The 13825-nt window shown below is 37.9% G+C and overlaps 1 protein-coding gene across 1 annotated transcript in view; it reads right to left on the reverse strand.

Annotated features, from left to right (window-relative positions):
• Positions 1-13825, reverse strand: part of LOC306870323 (extracellular matrix organizing protein FRAS1-like) — a 129078-nt gene that overhangs the window by 25573 nt on the left and 89680 nt on the right. Inside the window, exons 34-48 of the mRNA XM_079417533.1 lie at positions 13688-13825; positions 13007-13039; positions 11386-11517; positions 10901-11029; positions 10561-10808; positions 10317-10468; positions 9439-9601; positions 9220-9352; positions 8438-8622; positions 7548-7704; positions 6767-7030; positions 5518-5706; positions 5273-5392; positions 4992-5171; positions 2180-2304 (exon numbers count right to left, since the gene is read on the reverse strand). Coding sequence (XP_079273659.1) covers positions 2180-2304; positions 4992-5171; positions 5273-5392; positions 5518-5706; positions 6767-7030; positions 7548-7704; positions 8438-8622; positions 9220-9352; positions 9439-9601; positions 10317-10468; positions 10561-10808; positions 10901-11029; positions 11386-11517; positions 13007-13039; positions 13688-13825 — 2348 coding nt within the window. The remainder of the gene's footprint in view (positions 1-2179; positions 2305-4991; positions 5172-5272; positions 5393-5517; positions 5707-6766; positions 7031-7547; positions 7705-8437; positions 8623-9219; positions 9353-9438; positions 9602-10316; positions 10469-10560; positions 10809-10900; positions 11030-11385; positions 11518-13006; positions 13040-13687) is intronic.

Genomic DNA, 13825 nt, shown 5'->3' on the forward strand with positions numbered 1-13825 from the left:
TGAGACTCTGTTCTTAAACAGAGTCTCCTTTAGAATTTGCTGGTATAATTCAGAATTCATTGTTCCAAGTGTGGCCAAGATGCAGCAAAACAGGTCCAAGCCATGATAAGGCCACCACCATGTTTCACAGATGGGATAAGATTCTTAAGCTGGAATGTGTGTTATTTTTTCCAAACATAATAGTTTCTCATTTAAACCAATAAGTTCTATGTTGGTTTCATATATCCATTAAACCTTTCTCCAATAGTCCTCTGGCTTGTCCACATGAGTTTTAGTAAGCAATTTTCGTTTTGGAGAACAGCGGCTTCTTGTAACTCTGCTATGCACACCATGGTTGCTCAGTGTTCTCCTGATGGTGGGCTCATGAACATTAACATTAGCCAATGTGAGAAAGGCCTTTAGTTGCTTAGAAGTTACCCTGGGAACTTTTGCAACCTCGCAGACTGTTACACGTTCTGCTGTGGAGTGATCTTTGTTGGTCGACCACTTCTTGGGAAGGTGGTCTTGAATTTGTGGTCTTGAATTTCCTCCATTTGTACACAGTCTGTCTGACTGTGGATTTGTGGAGTCCAAACTCTTTAGAGATGGTTTTGTAACCTTTTCTAGCTTGATGAGCAACATTAACTCTTTTTCCAAGGTCCTCAGTAATCTCCTTTGTTCATGATTCACTTCCACAAACATGATTTTGATAGATCCCTGTTCTTTGAATAAAACAGGTCACATGCAGGTGGGGACATGCAGTGGAACGAAATGTCGTGTCTCGCAGGACCACGGTGCTACATAAATACAGACATTACAACAATGAAGTAAAAAAGCACTATAAACCTATACACTACTAACAGATTTAACTATAAGTATACTATATATAAGTATTTACCCTATACAAACTAAAAGGATAAAAAATACAACTATACGAATGCTTCACATAAATATTACCCTATACAAACTAAAAAATAGAAGATAAAAAATACAACTATACGAATGCTTCACATAAATATTACCCTATACAAACTAAAAAATAGAAGATAAAGAATACAAACTATACGAATGCTTCACAAATACTGTACATGTGCAAAGAGAGACATTTGAGTCAGCAGCTGGTTGGGGAACAGTGCAGGATGATTTGTAGTGCATGAGCATGTAAACATACATATATTGCTGAGTTTTTTGTGAGATTGTGCACACGCAGCAGTGTGTGTAAGTGTCCATAGTGCACATATTTGATAGTCATTGCAAAACACCTCTGCATAGATGGACTCTAATTTCACCTTTAAATTAACTTCTAATCCAAGAGATTCACATACTTTTGCCACTCACAGATATGCAATATTGGATCATTTTCCTGAATAAATAAATGACAAAGAAAATATTTTTGTCTCATTTGTTTGATTGGGTTCTCTTTGTCTACTTTCAGGCGAAAATCTGATTATGTTTTGGGTCATATTTATGCAGAAATAGAAAATTATTTTGGGTTCACAAACTTTCCAGCACCACTGTCTATAAAAAGTCTTCATACCCCTTCATTTTTTTCACATTTTGTAATGTTGCTGCCTCAATTCCAAGCATCACGTTTGAAGGAAACCAGCTCTGCTCATCACCTGCAGAGTACCATCCCAAAAGTAAAGTGTGCTGGTAGCAACCTCATGCTATGGGGCTGTTTTTCAGTGGCAGGGACTGAGGGACTCATAAGAGTAGAAGACAAGCTCAATGCACCAAAATGTTGAGATAGCCTTAATGAAAACCCAGTCTAGAGCATTCAGAACCTCAGACTGGGCAGAAGGTTCACCTTCCAACAGGACAGTGACCCTAAGCACCAGCAAGAGTGGCTTATAGACATCTCTGTGAATGTCCTTGAGTGGCCCAGCCACAGCCTGGGCTTGAATGCAATCAAATATTTCTGGAGAAGCCTGAAAATGTGCATCTGCCCCATCCAACCTGACAGAGCTTGAGACGTGAGGTTGTAAAGTTGCTTGAAGTTGAGTTAAGTGTATGAAGACTTATGCAATGTACTTTCTCAGTTTTTTTATTTTTAAATAATTTATGAAGTTGTCATTATGGTGTATGGACAGTTTGTACAGTATAAAAACTATTACGCCTATGGGATGCCCCCACTTTTCACAAAAACAAACGTGTGTGTGTGTACATGTGTGTGTGTGTGTGCACGTGTGTATGTATGCACCTCATTGACTCCATCAGATACAGTGAAGGTAAAGTCATCAGAGTGTATCTCCTCTTCACTGGTATGAACATACTGAATGTTGCGGGAGGCCAGGTCAGGCTGGGTAAATGTGCTGATTCGTGTTCCTGCAACGACATCAAACAGAGAAAAACTCTTCAGTGACCAGCAGCCCAGCACTTCCTATACTGCCTTTGGTATTAAATAATAATGTAAACTCACTTGCCACCATTAAAAATATCCCACAGGTCAAGTGAAATGGATGAATAAAACATGCACTACTGTAGAACTCCCATTGAATGCAATCCGGCCATCACCAAGAGGGACAGAAAGGCAAACAAAAACTGATCTTCACCCATGAAACCTCCTTACATGATGCCCTGGTAGAGATCTATAGGCTAGATCCCATCTAATGAGTTCTCAGTCTTCATTTGAACATGATTGTGTTTAGATATAAAACACAATACTTAGCTTTCACGCAAGGCCTGAACATTAGCTGGCAGTTGAGGCCAGCTTTTATAAATGTACTGCTCAGCTGAACAGCCCATACAGAACCAGGACTGCAGACTATAAATATATATAATGATCTCTCAGGCTCCTCATATTAAATCTTCCATAGAGACACATATACTGCACTTGCTTTAAAATAATAATGTAAACTCTTCCACCACCATTAACAAAACTCAATGGATTAACTAAAATGGCACTTTATAGGCTAAATAAGATGTAATGTTTTGGAAGCTACATTTGAACTGTAGCTTGCCAAGCTACAAGCTATCCATAATTTAGTTAAACCACTCTTTTGACACTACAAGCTACAAATAAAAAGTACCAAACGCATTGAAGTTACTTAAGGGAGCAACATCCTTTTATATGTAGAACCAGGGCAGATGCTCACCCCTTTTTTAGTGGGACACAAGCCCCAGTGAAATACCACTGTGCCCCAGTAAAACATGATGGTTGATATTATTTTGTACTGACCCGAGAACTATTTTCCTTGACCATTTTTCAGCAATTTTGTCCGTCAGCAATCACGTCAGCTGTTTAGAATCAGAACTAGTGATACCAAATTTGCCAACGAATCACTCTTTTGAGTAAATCGGTCATACTGGTTAGAATGTTTTGGGTAATTAAACTCAATTAGGCTGATAGCATTGAACTAACAATATAATATAATATAATAATAATATATTACACCAAAAAGATAATTACAATGATTTATTTAACTGACCCTAATTTATAGAACAAGTTTAACTAAAGCTACAGTCCGTAAGTTTTGCCTCTTCATCGCCATCTCTGTTTGAAAACCTGGAATTGCAGTTTCTTGCGGAATTATCTTCATTGCGTGGGTTGTACTCTGGCACGGCTCCAGTGCGGATGAATCTAATGTTTTGAGGAGTATGTGTAGCTGTCAGTCACCACACCGGTGTGAATCCTGTACTTAGTAATCACAGATTCTAGCCTATGTCTTGGAATATATGACCCAAATAAGAATTTTCACCGTATATTGTCATCTGAACAAGTAAGTAACAAGTCTGCCATGCTTGTTCTGACCAACTGAGGAAAAAAGCATTACAATAAATCGCGCTACCAATGGTGATTAAGTGTAGCAATCGGTTAGCTCATATCACATCAAACCGTGCAAATTATTATTGTTGTTGTACTTTATTCTCAAATTATTAATGTTAACAATATCAGCATTGCGTGACTATGAACATAACGTGTATTAGCGTGTAGATTTCAGTCTAATCTCTAATTGTCATACCATTCGATACCATTTCATATTAAGAAATTATTTTAACCCAAAAAGCAAACTATGCTCCTTTTGAACTGGTTGTCTTTAAAATACAAATCTTATGTAATCCCAGGCTATCTGTAATCAGAAGCACATTTAAAACTGGAATATAATTTAATTTCATTCACATGTGTTTCATATAACCCTTTCTGAATTACAATCCGCCATCAAAATGATTTTTTGACATTTAATTATTCTAGCTGCTGTGAAAAATGGCTATAAACGAGCCGTCACCTGAAGGATCCTCACATGCGATAGCCTACTAGCCGGAACAACTTCTTTATCTTCTTTTTCTAACTTCGCTCGGTGTTTCACTATGGGAATCACTTTATTTTATGCTTTCTTCAAGATCTTCTAGATAAGGGGAAGGCTTTCTCCACCATTAAGGTGTATTTAGCAGCTATTTCAGCTTGTCATGTAGGTTTTGGCGCGAAATTGGCAAGCCAGCACCCTTTGATAAGTCGTTTTTATGAAAGGGGTGCGTCATAAACGGCCGGTATTTAGACAGATGGTTCCTTTATGGGATTTATCCATCGTCCAAGAAACACTTTCTAAACACCCTTTTGAGCCATTGGAGGGAGTTGGGCTTAAATTTCTCTTTTATAAGACGGTGCAGCTCATAGCCTTAGTAACAGCTAAGCGTGTTAGTGACTTACAGGCTTTGTAGGAAATGTTAAGTAACCCATCTTTTACAGATGTAATGACGCAGTGCCATGCTCGCATTTCCTGCGAAAACCTACCCGTATCACTCAAATTAGAAAACATTATGAATCGGGCTAAAGTAAGGCGGTAGTTTTGAACACTGGCTGGTTATGTACTTGCTCAAATATTGAATTTGGATCATTTTTAACCAAAAAAAAAGTTACGGACTGCAGCTTTAACTATATTAAGAGTGACGAAAATCGTTTTTTACTATACGATGCTGCTAGTTGGAAGCGGAGTTACTGTTTTATTATGCAATAATTTAATTCTACTTTTGATTAGTCACTCCCAACAAGTACGGAGGATGTTTATCTGTACCTGGTTTGCTGGAATGTTCTAGATGGCCAAGCTGAGGCTGTTTGGTGATTCGGTAAATGAGTTCATCTGGTTCACTGTCCTGATCTGTAGATGAGAGCTGCAGTGTTGTGATCTTCTTCAAGGTGTTCTCATCCATAACCAAACCCTTATTAACCACCACTGTGGGAGGAAGTCTGTCCTCTATGAGAGAGAGAAAAAAGATGAGGATGTACTGAAATAACTTTCTTCTAACATTCCTGAACATGAATCTTTCAATGTCCCAAAATAACTTCTTGGCTCACCTAGAACGCTAATGAAGAAAGACTGGTCAATGACTCTGTTTCCCTCGGGATCTTCCAAGTTGAATTTAAAAGAGAAGCTGCCTCCACTTTCTCCCTTTTCATGAATGTATTCCACATGTCCTGACAGACATGAGACAATGCATCTCTGGTTAGAAATTCCCTATGGATGATTTTGTATAAGCGAGAGAGAGAGAGAGAGAGAGAGAGAGAGAGAGAGAGGAAGAGACAGCAATGGAGGAAAAAACCTTTGTTGATGTCATCCTGGGTAAAGCTGGTGACAGGTCCTTTGACAGATATCTGGGCCTTGTTTCTGCCCGTATTCTTCAGCAGGGAGCCCACGCTCAGGTCTTTAGTGAGGGTGAACCGCAGCTTAAGGTTATCTGAATCTATGTCCGTCCCTTTTAGATGCTGCTCTGTGATCTTAGATGAGGAACCTGCCAGGAAGAATGAGCAACGGTAACAGAAATGATACAGGAATTTAAGTTATTTATTAACATAAATTAAATCTAACTAGATATGAAACTCAATTATTCATGTTAAGTGTTTAAATTGGTGAACTGTAAGTAAGATCTGTTTGGATTGGATTACTGCAGTGGTTCTCAGAGTGTAAGGTGCTTCTCTAGTTCACAAAGAAGTCTGGCAGAGAGCGATTATAAGTGCATAATGCCCTAATTTCGGTCTGGTTCTCACACAAAGCTGTTAAATGGCTTCAGAAGACTTTTATGTGCTTCTTTTATGTGCTTCTCATCCCTCTCCTTTTGTGTTCTTCAGATGAAAAAAAAATCAGGTTTGAAATGATATGAAGCTGAGTGAATGATGAATTTTAATTTTTGGGTGAGCTATTCCTCTAAAATGGCTTCAAGAACGCATTATCAAGCTTTATAATTTATTTTTGAATATTTTTATCCATTATCAATAATTCTAATGTTTTGTAACAAAATCATAAAGAAAATCACAGAACAATGTGGACCTACTGACAAAAAAATATTTCTTACAACGAACAGTGTAACTTTATTACTTAACAAAGCAGTGAAAACTGAAAGAACAACTGCAATTTTCATTGTATTTTTGTCATTCAATAAAAAGACAAAATAATAAAATAAATGAATTAAACTTTAAACATTTTATGTTACTTTTATGTTAAATTGCTTGTGTATTTCCTTATTTATTTATTTTTATTATTTGGACACAAGCAAGCAATAAATAAATGTAAATTATTTAGATGCTATTTTCTTTATTATTTACTATTAAGTACAGACATTTGTATATATAACGCTGCTCATGGTGAGGGGTTGGGGCAGTAAAGGGATGCAATTAATTTTTCATTTTAAATGGGAACACTGGCAACTCATTTTAGAAACAGTTAAGAAACAAAATATTTATTTTGAACGGAACTGTGTCTGATATATTGACGACTACTAAAAATAAGCAGCCTAACCAAACAGGGATGCTTGGAATGTGTGCAAGGACAATGTAACGTAGTTGTATCTTAACCTGCTGCAATCTGTAGTCCTCTGTTGATTGTGACTCTAGGGCCTTCTCTCTTCCTAATATCCATGCTGAACTCTAGATGTCCGGTCTCTGTGAATATGCCATCTGTTACAGAAAACTGTATCTCATCACTCCCAGAGCCACGTCCGTCTGGTGTGTAGACCAGCAGCTCATCTAGAATATCCTGGTAAGTGAAGGTGGATCCTTGCTGAAGAATCCTGCCATTCTCAAAAGGCTGAGAGTAGAACTGCCTTCTGCGTAGCTTTCCTTTTGAAACACATACAGAAACATTGCAAAGAAATGAACAATGATGCTACGTTCCTTCTCATTTTTCAATCAAACACAGCATAAACACATATAAAAATGAACACACATTGCTCTGCTTCCCATTTGGAATAAATGTGCACTTGACCTCTAATGGTCGCTTGATGTAATTTTTTGTATAACTGCACAGCTGTCATAACACTCTGATGCGGTGATTGTATTTCAGTTCTGTCAGCTCCATTCCTCACTTGTGACTCCTAATAAAACTGCTGTGAACACCTCGACACGCATCCATAAAAGTTTAACCAATGAAGCTCTGTGGGTCATGGCCTTTCCACTGACTCTCTAGTCAAAGGCAGAGGCACAATGACAAGAACATCAATCATCCACACAAGAGCCAGTCAGAGCGGTAATGTGGCAAATAATGGATGTTTTCTGAAGGCTGGCCATGAATGAGCAACAGACTGGGGAATGGAGTGGGCATATGAAGAGAAATGGAGACAGAAAGACAGCCACTGACCGTATGAAGGCTTCTTGATGAGGGTAAGGAGAAGCTCATTTTCAGGTGTGTCCTGGTCCAGCACATTCAGGGAGGAGTTAGTAATGACCACACCGGAGTTCTCCTCCACTTGGATGCTGTTCACAGAGATAATTGGGACTCTGTCCTCCTTGGTGTGCTGTAAACAACATCAAATAACATCTCATATATAAACCTGACAAGTCCGGAAAGAGATTCAGGAAAGAGGGGAATCTGGACATGATGCAGACTAGCTTTGAATCTGCATCCAGGTGAGCCAGCGGCTCCAACTACTTTTGAGATACTGCTAAATGTGAAAAAAACAAAAAAAAACAAAGTACCTGTACATCATCTAAAGTAACAGCAAAAGGGATTCTGAAAATGTATTCTGGAAACCATTCATTAAAAGAAACACCATCCAGTTTTAAGCCCAAAGAATAATTTTTTAAATGTGTCTGTACACTAGGGTATGCATGCAGTGCATTTGATGTAAATACTGTCAATACAATAGTATGCGCATACTGCATGTGCCCAGCCCAGTTTTTTCGAATTGTGTGTACTTTGTACATTCAGCTCGCATATTCGCCTTGAATTTTTTTGCTAATTTTGTTTATCCACAAGGTGGCAAAACTAGCTTGAACAAAGGACACTGAAGAGAATAACATTCACTTTGACGAGCGTTTATATGAGGGGGTTAAAAGAAACCCAAAAACTCTAACAACATTTTTAACTTCTGGAAAAGAAAAGACATTGGACAATGAAGAAACCTTTTTAGTGCAAATGTGTTGACAGCGTGTGTTAACACTATCAAATGGACTACACGTTCGGCTGTACGCAATAAAGTTTCGCAACAAAATTAAAGTATACTTTTGGTTTTAGTGTTTCAATTATACCTGGATGTCTATGGTGATATCAAAAGCCTCAGTTTGACTTGATCCATCACTGATGTAAAAGCTGAAGACATCCTGGCGGATGTTGGCTTGGCGGATGTTTTGAACGTAGAAGATATGGTCTGAGGTGAGGTCTTCTACAGTGAAAGGGACCTCGGGGCTGATCACGCGAGATTCACCAATTGCTGCTGGACACAAAGAACACATCTCAATGTGTTGAACAAACAACACTTTGTTCTAGAGACTGCATTTAACTGGGAATAACATTTCTGAGCCTAATATCCAAACAACTGATCTCAAAAACAGCAAACAAGTGACTTTCTAGACAAAACACAAGAGAGTGACTGTCAGTTGCAAGACAAGAAATGGCTAATATTTATGAATAAATGACTGTGATGACCAAAAGCCAACCCAAAATCATGAAAATAAAACAAATGTTTTCTTAAAGTAGATACATCAAAGACATCAGACATCAGAGTTTGCATGTGCTTTGGATGAAAAACTCAATTTTGTACAACTGTCATTGGATGTTTATGTTCCACAATGATCTGCATCTCCTTTCATCTTCCCCACTCAAACAGGAAACCTGAATAAAGATCACTGCTTCAATCTGAATTTCACAGATCTAAAAATCTCTATTACAGCAAATGAGCTCTCTCCTCATGAATAAAATTACGCCATACGCAACTGCTGAAAAAAAACAACAACATTTGCCCTTAAGTGACTGGGAAAAGGAAGCTAACAATCTAAGATACATTACTCATAAAGACAGCTAAGAGATTTACCTTGTTTTGTGTTCTCAATGAAACCATACTTTGGTGGGCTTATCAGCCACACCAGGAGGTCCTTTCTGGGTGTGTCTGGGTCAGATGCAATAATGTGATTGGCTGAGAGCTGGACTCTCCCTCCTTCTTGAACCTATCCACAGGAAACGCCATAAAGAGTTTGGAAAGGCTGAACGAACCAGATCTACAGCTACTTGGTGAAGTGGGAACTGTTCTCACCTTAATGCCAGTGCGGACGGTGACAACAGGTGGCTGTCTCTGGGTAGACGTGATGGTGATAGTGAACATCTGGTTCTCCAAACGATTGTTCTCACCATCATAGACGACAAAGTGGAAAATATCAGTAACGGGCTGGTTACTCGTTTCAAAGGATGTAACATACCTTTAAAAAAACAAACAAACAAAAAAAGCAAGATTTTTCACACTATTTTCAACTTTCTTCAAATGCAGAATACAAAAGAGCCGCAGCACATTTAAAAATGCCGAAAACATAAGATACATGTACCATCTGCTTAAAAAGCAAACCACAAGAGGATAACAGTCAAACATGGGCAAAGATATAATTGCCTGAGAGAACTGTTTCATATTTCATCATTTCTCAGCAGGGCTCAACAATTTAAAGCAATTAAAGAAGCTTGTGTTGTAATGCATGTTGAGTCTCCCCCAAGCATTTCAACTCGCCAAACATTTTACATGCCTCATTTATATTAACATAAGCTGAACTAGGAAGAACACATTAAAACTGGTAATGATCTAAAAAACACATTGAGAAGAAGCAGACCACATATTCAAAATAATATGAAAATGCAGAAGAATTGTGGTAAAAATTAAAGCAATATTATTTAAATTTAATTATCGTAAAATAAATGAAAAAGAGCTGCTAAGAATATAAAATACATCTGATGCAGGCAGGATTTTTATAGAACTAAAACCATAAAAAACTTTAATAAAATAAACTTGAAATAAACAAAAAATTAACTTTACTAAAACTAAAAATTACTAAAATTTTAACAAAAATTATAAAAATATTTAAAAAATAAAATAAAAACTATAATAGTATCGTAATGATACTAAAATGCAAGATGCTGGGTGTTTACCTGATTTTGTGGTTGTTGATGTCCTCCATTGTAAAGGAGGAATATTCACTGAGTTCCTCATGGTCTGTTTCAGCCTTGGTTTTGGTGAGGATACCATACATTGGTACAGAAATTAACTGCACAAAAATTGCCTCATCGGGAGATTTATCATCCTACAAGACATTGCCAGTTACTTTTAAGCATATTGTAATCGACCAATTTGAACTTTTATTTTCAGTTGTAGTCAGAACATGTCATTCCTTACCATATAAGCTAACTGTAAACGTCTAATAATGGTACTGCTCTTTTCCGCAACCTCCATTGACAGCAGGGCCTTAGGGTCACGTTTGGGTGCATCACCTTTGACCTCCGACACCAAGACCTGCACTGTGATGGAGGTCATGGAGATCCCATCCGTCACAGAGAACATCATGGAGTCCTCTTCAGTGGTGAGACCCGCATGCTCATACTGCAGAACGTTCCTGGTGACGTCACTGGAGGTGAAGGTGTCCCCTGAGGTGAAGGATAAATAAACTAAAGCAACTGAAGCCAGAAAATAAGATAAAGAAGAACACACTAGGGAGAACCAAAAATGCTGTACCTACCATTGACCATCTGGACCTGGGAGCCAAGGTCCACTCTCAGGAGGGTCCCATGTAGGGGCCCCTCCACCAGCTCAAACTCTAGATCTTCAGGGGCCGTATCAGCATCCGTCACTGCTAACTGTCGTCCACCTATATGACACAGAAACAAATCAACATAAGATTAAAAGGTGCAAATCATATGTTTGTTGCGCTGATACCTAGTAGTGTGGATGTAGAAAAGGGTTTCGAGAAATGCACTATTTGCACTAAAACATGTTTTTTCAATGCCAAAAATATGCATTAAAAAGTGAGCATTAGTCGTGCCATCCTAATCACTTTTGAACACGATTTAAAACATTTTTCAAAATAACTAATCAGTTCTTTGTGTGTAAATGACTTTTTAATGACACTGACTGGGCCTTTAAAATACTTAAATTTCTTAAATACTTAAAAACTTTAAAATTCATTCACACTAATTACTTTGTTGCACTTAAGCGTGTCCTTACCCACTGGTGCTCTGCCGCCAAGACTGACCTCCAGCACCGGATCCAGAATCTGAAAGACCGGCGGCTGCTGATGATTGGCCAGCAGCAGAATAGCAAAGTCCATCTCTGGAGTGGTGTGCTCTCCATCAGAAACTGACATAAGAGAGGGAACAGGAATAAGTCACATGCACAAGAACACCGTTGACCTTCAGGCCAGTTCTGTCTCCTGCACTTCAGCTCAATACAGTACAGATGAATGAATGCAACTTAGACACAGGAAGAATGAATCAGACAGAGAGCGAAATAAAACAGAAAGACCTATAAAGACATCTTACATCATCTCATCCTCCAGAGACTGAACATTTGATGCAAATACAGGGATAACTTGGCATATACAACTATTCAACGTTCTTAATAATATTATCTCTTCATAAATGTCAGCAAAGAAAGATCCATTTGATAAATGTCTTATAGCTGCCGTAACCTTCAGAGCTCAAGTAGTTGTGTGACGTGTATATATTTGTGCTTGTGAAAATTTGTAACCATGGTACCCTAGTGTTCTTCAACTTAACACTTCCTGTCTGTGAGGTAGTACTGCACTGATATTCCTAATATTCTGGTGAGAGGTTTGTTGTTAACATCTAATATTTAGGCTTAACATATTGCTTAACAGGACAGCTTCTCTTTAGTAACCGTATTTGCAAAGAGAATTGTGATTGGTCTTGTCTTTCTTGCAATTATGTACAGTAATCATCTATAGCCTCCTTGTCTACTTATTTTTTGGATTCTATTGTGCATCTGAAAACAAAACACAGTTTGAGTGTCAAAACAACTGCAGAGCGCTTTTACATTTCCCAAAAAAGGAAAAGGAATAAAGCAGAACTGTGGTGATTCGGTATTAAAACTCTATTATATAATCTATTAAGATTTTACAGTAGCAAAAAAATAAAATAAAAATAAAATAAATAGTATTTACTATTTTTTGTGAGGGTAGAAGCGAAGAAGTTGTTTTCAAATTACAATTTACATATTTTTAATGTAAATGAAACAAAGTCCTTGATCCTGTCAGAACAATGAAAAAAGCATGAAAACAGAATATTTGAATTTAAACTGTGCGTGTTAACAGCTGCTGCTATGTTTTATGACACTGTTGTTTTCCTTCAGTTGAGTATAAGTTAGGAATACAAATCTCCTTTAGCATCGACTTCTGATGCTGCTGTTCTTCTACAGTCTATTGTGTCTCTCCATCAATTACTAAAAGCACTAAAAGGAGTTTGTCTACCCTACAGTGCCCTGTTTGCATCCAGACACAGAAGGGCATATGAGCAGTCACAGCTCTGATTCATGGGCACTGCAAGAAGAAGATGGATGTACAGTCATAACCTGCTGTCAGGTGGAATAAAGCGTATGGATGGACATCAGAAAGAGAGAGGGAATTATATTCCCTCTTTGGAAGAGAAGGTCCCATAAATAAATAACAGCAACACACCAGGGAATGTGGGATCAGACGCACAGAGGGATCAGTCTATGGTGTTTCAGAGGAAGAAATGAATTCTGGGTTTGCTGGAAGCATGTAAGGTAAGGGAGAATAAAGCAGAGTCGCAGGGGGGTTACAGAGGCCAAAAGTGATTATACTGTATACCTGTGAAATGGAGGCTCACTGATTCTGGTAGACCTACAGGAATGAAACAGCGTTAGTGGTTACTTTCACAATCAACTGCTAACAAATCACAATAATTAGAGTGCAGGGTGAAAGGTTATTTCATATTTAAACAGTTAAGCTGGAGAGGTGAGTTTTTTATGTTGGGTTTGACAGCTCAGAAGCACCAATTAGCATCAGATTAGTACTAAATCAACAGTGTGCTGGCATATTCTCTAATTAACTTCCCACACAAACCGTACACATTTCAAATTAATGAACGTGTCATTATACTACTGCGTGCTACTATTGTTACATCCATTGCAGAGCAATTAAAAAACATTTAGGGACTACATTTTCTAGTTGACTCAAAAGATCTGTAAATGAAAATGTGGTTGCGCTCAAAACCTGCACTCAGGTTTGGAGTTAGAAAGATTTATATCATTTAATCAAAGATACGGTAAAAACAGAAATATTGTGGATTGTGTAACGGTTACATTGTGAATGCAATTTAAATAAATTTTATATTAATATTTTAACATGTAATTTATTGCTATGATGGCAAAGCTAAAGTTACTTGCTAAGCTAAAGTCTTGAGTAACACGTAATTCTTCAGAAAGCATTCTAATATGCTGATTTTGTGCTCAAGAAACATTTGTTTCATGTAATAACGCAAAGACTAACCTGTAAATGAGTACTGATAAAGCTCCTGAAGGTGGGAAGGGGCTTGTGGGGGTCTGTAGATAATTTTGCCACTGTCTACATCAGCCTGGGTGAAGAGACGCACATGATGGTAAGGTCTGTCTCTGTGCTCCAGCGTAC

Source organism: Barbus barbus, assembly GCF_936440315.1.
Source record: "Barbus barbus genome assembly, chromosome: 5".
In the NCBI taxonomy this organism is placed as follows: Eukaryota; Metazoa; Chordata; class Actinopteri; order Cypriniformes; family Cyprinidae; genus Barbus; species Barbus barbus.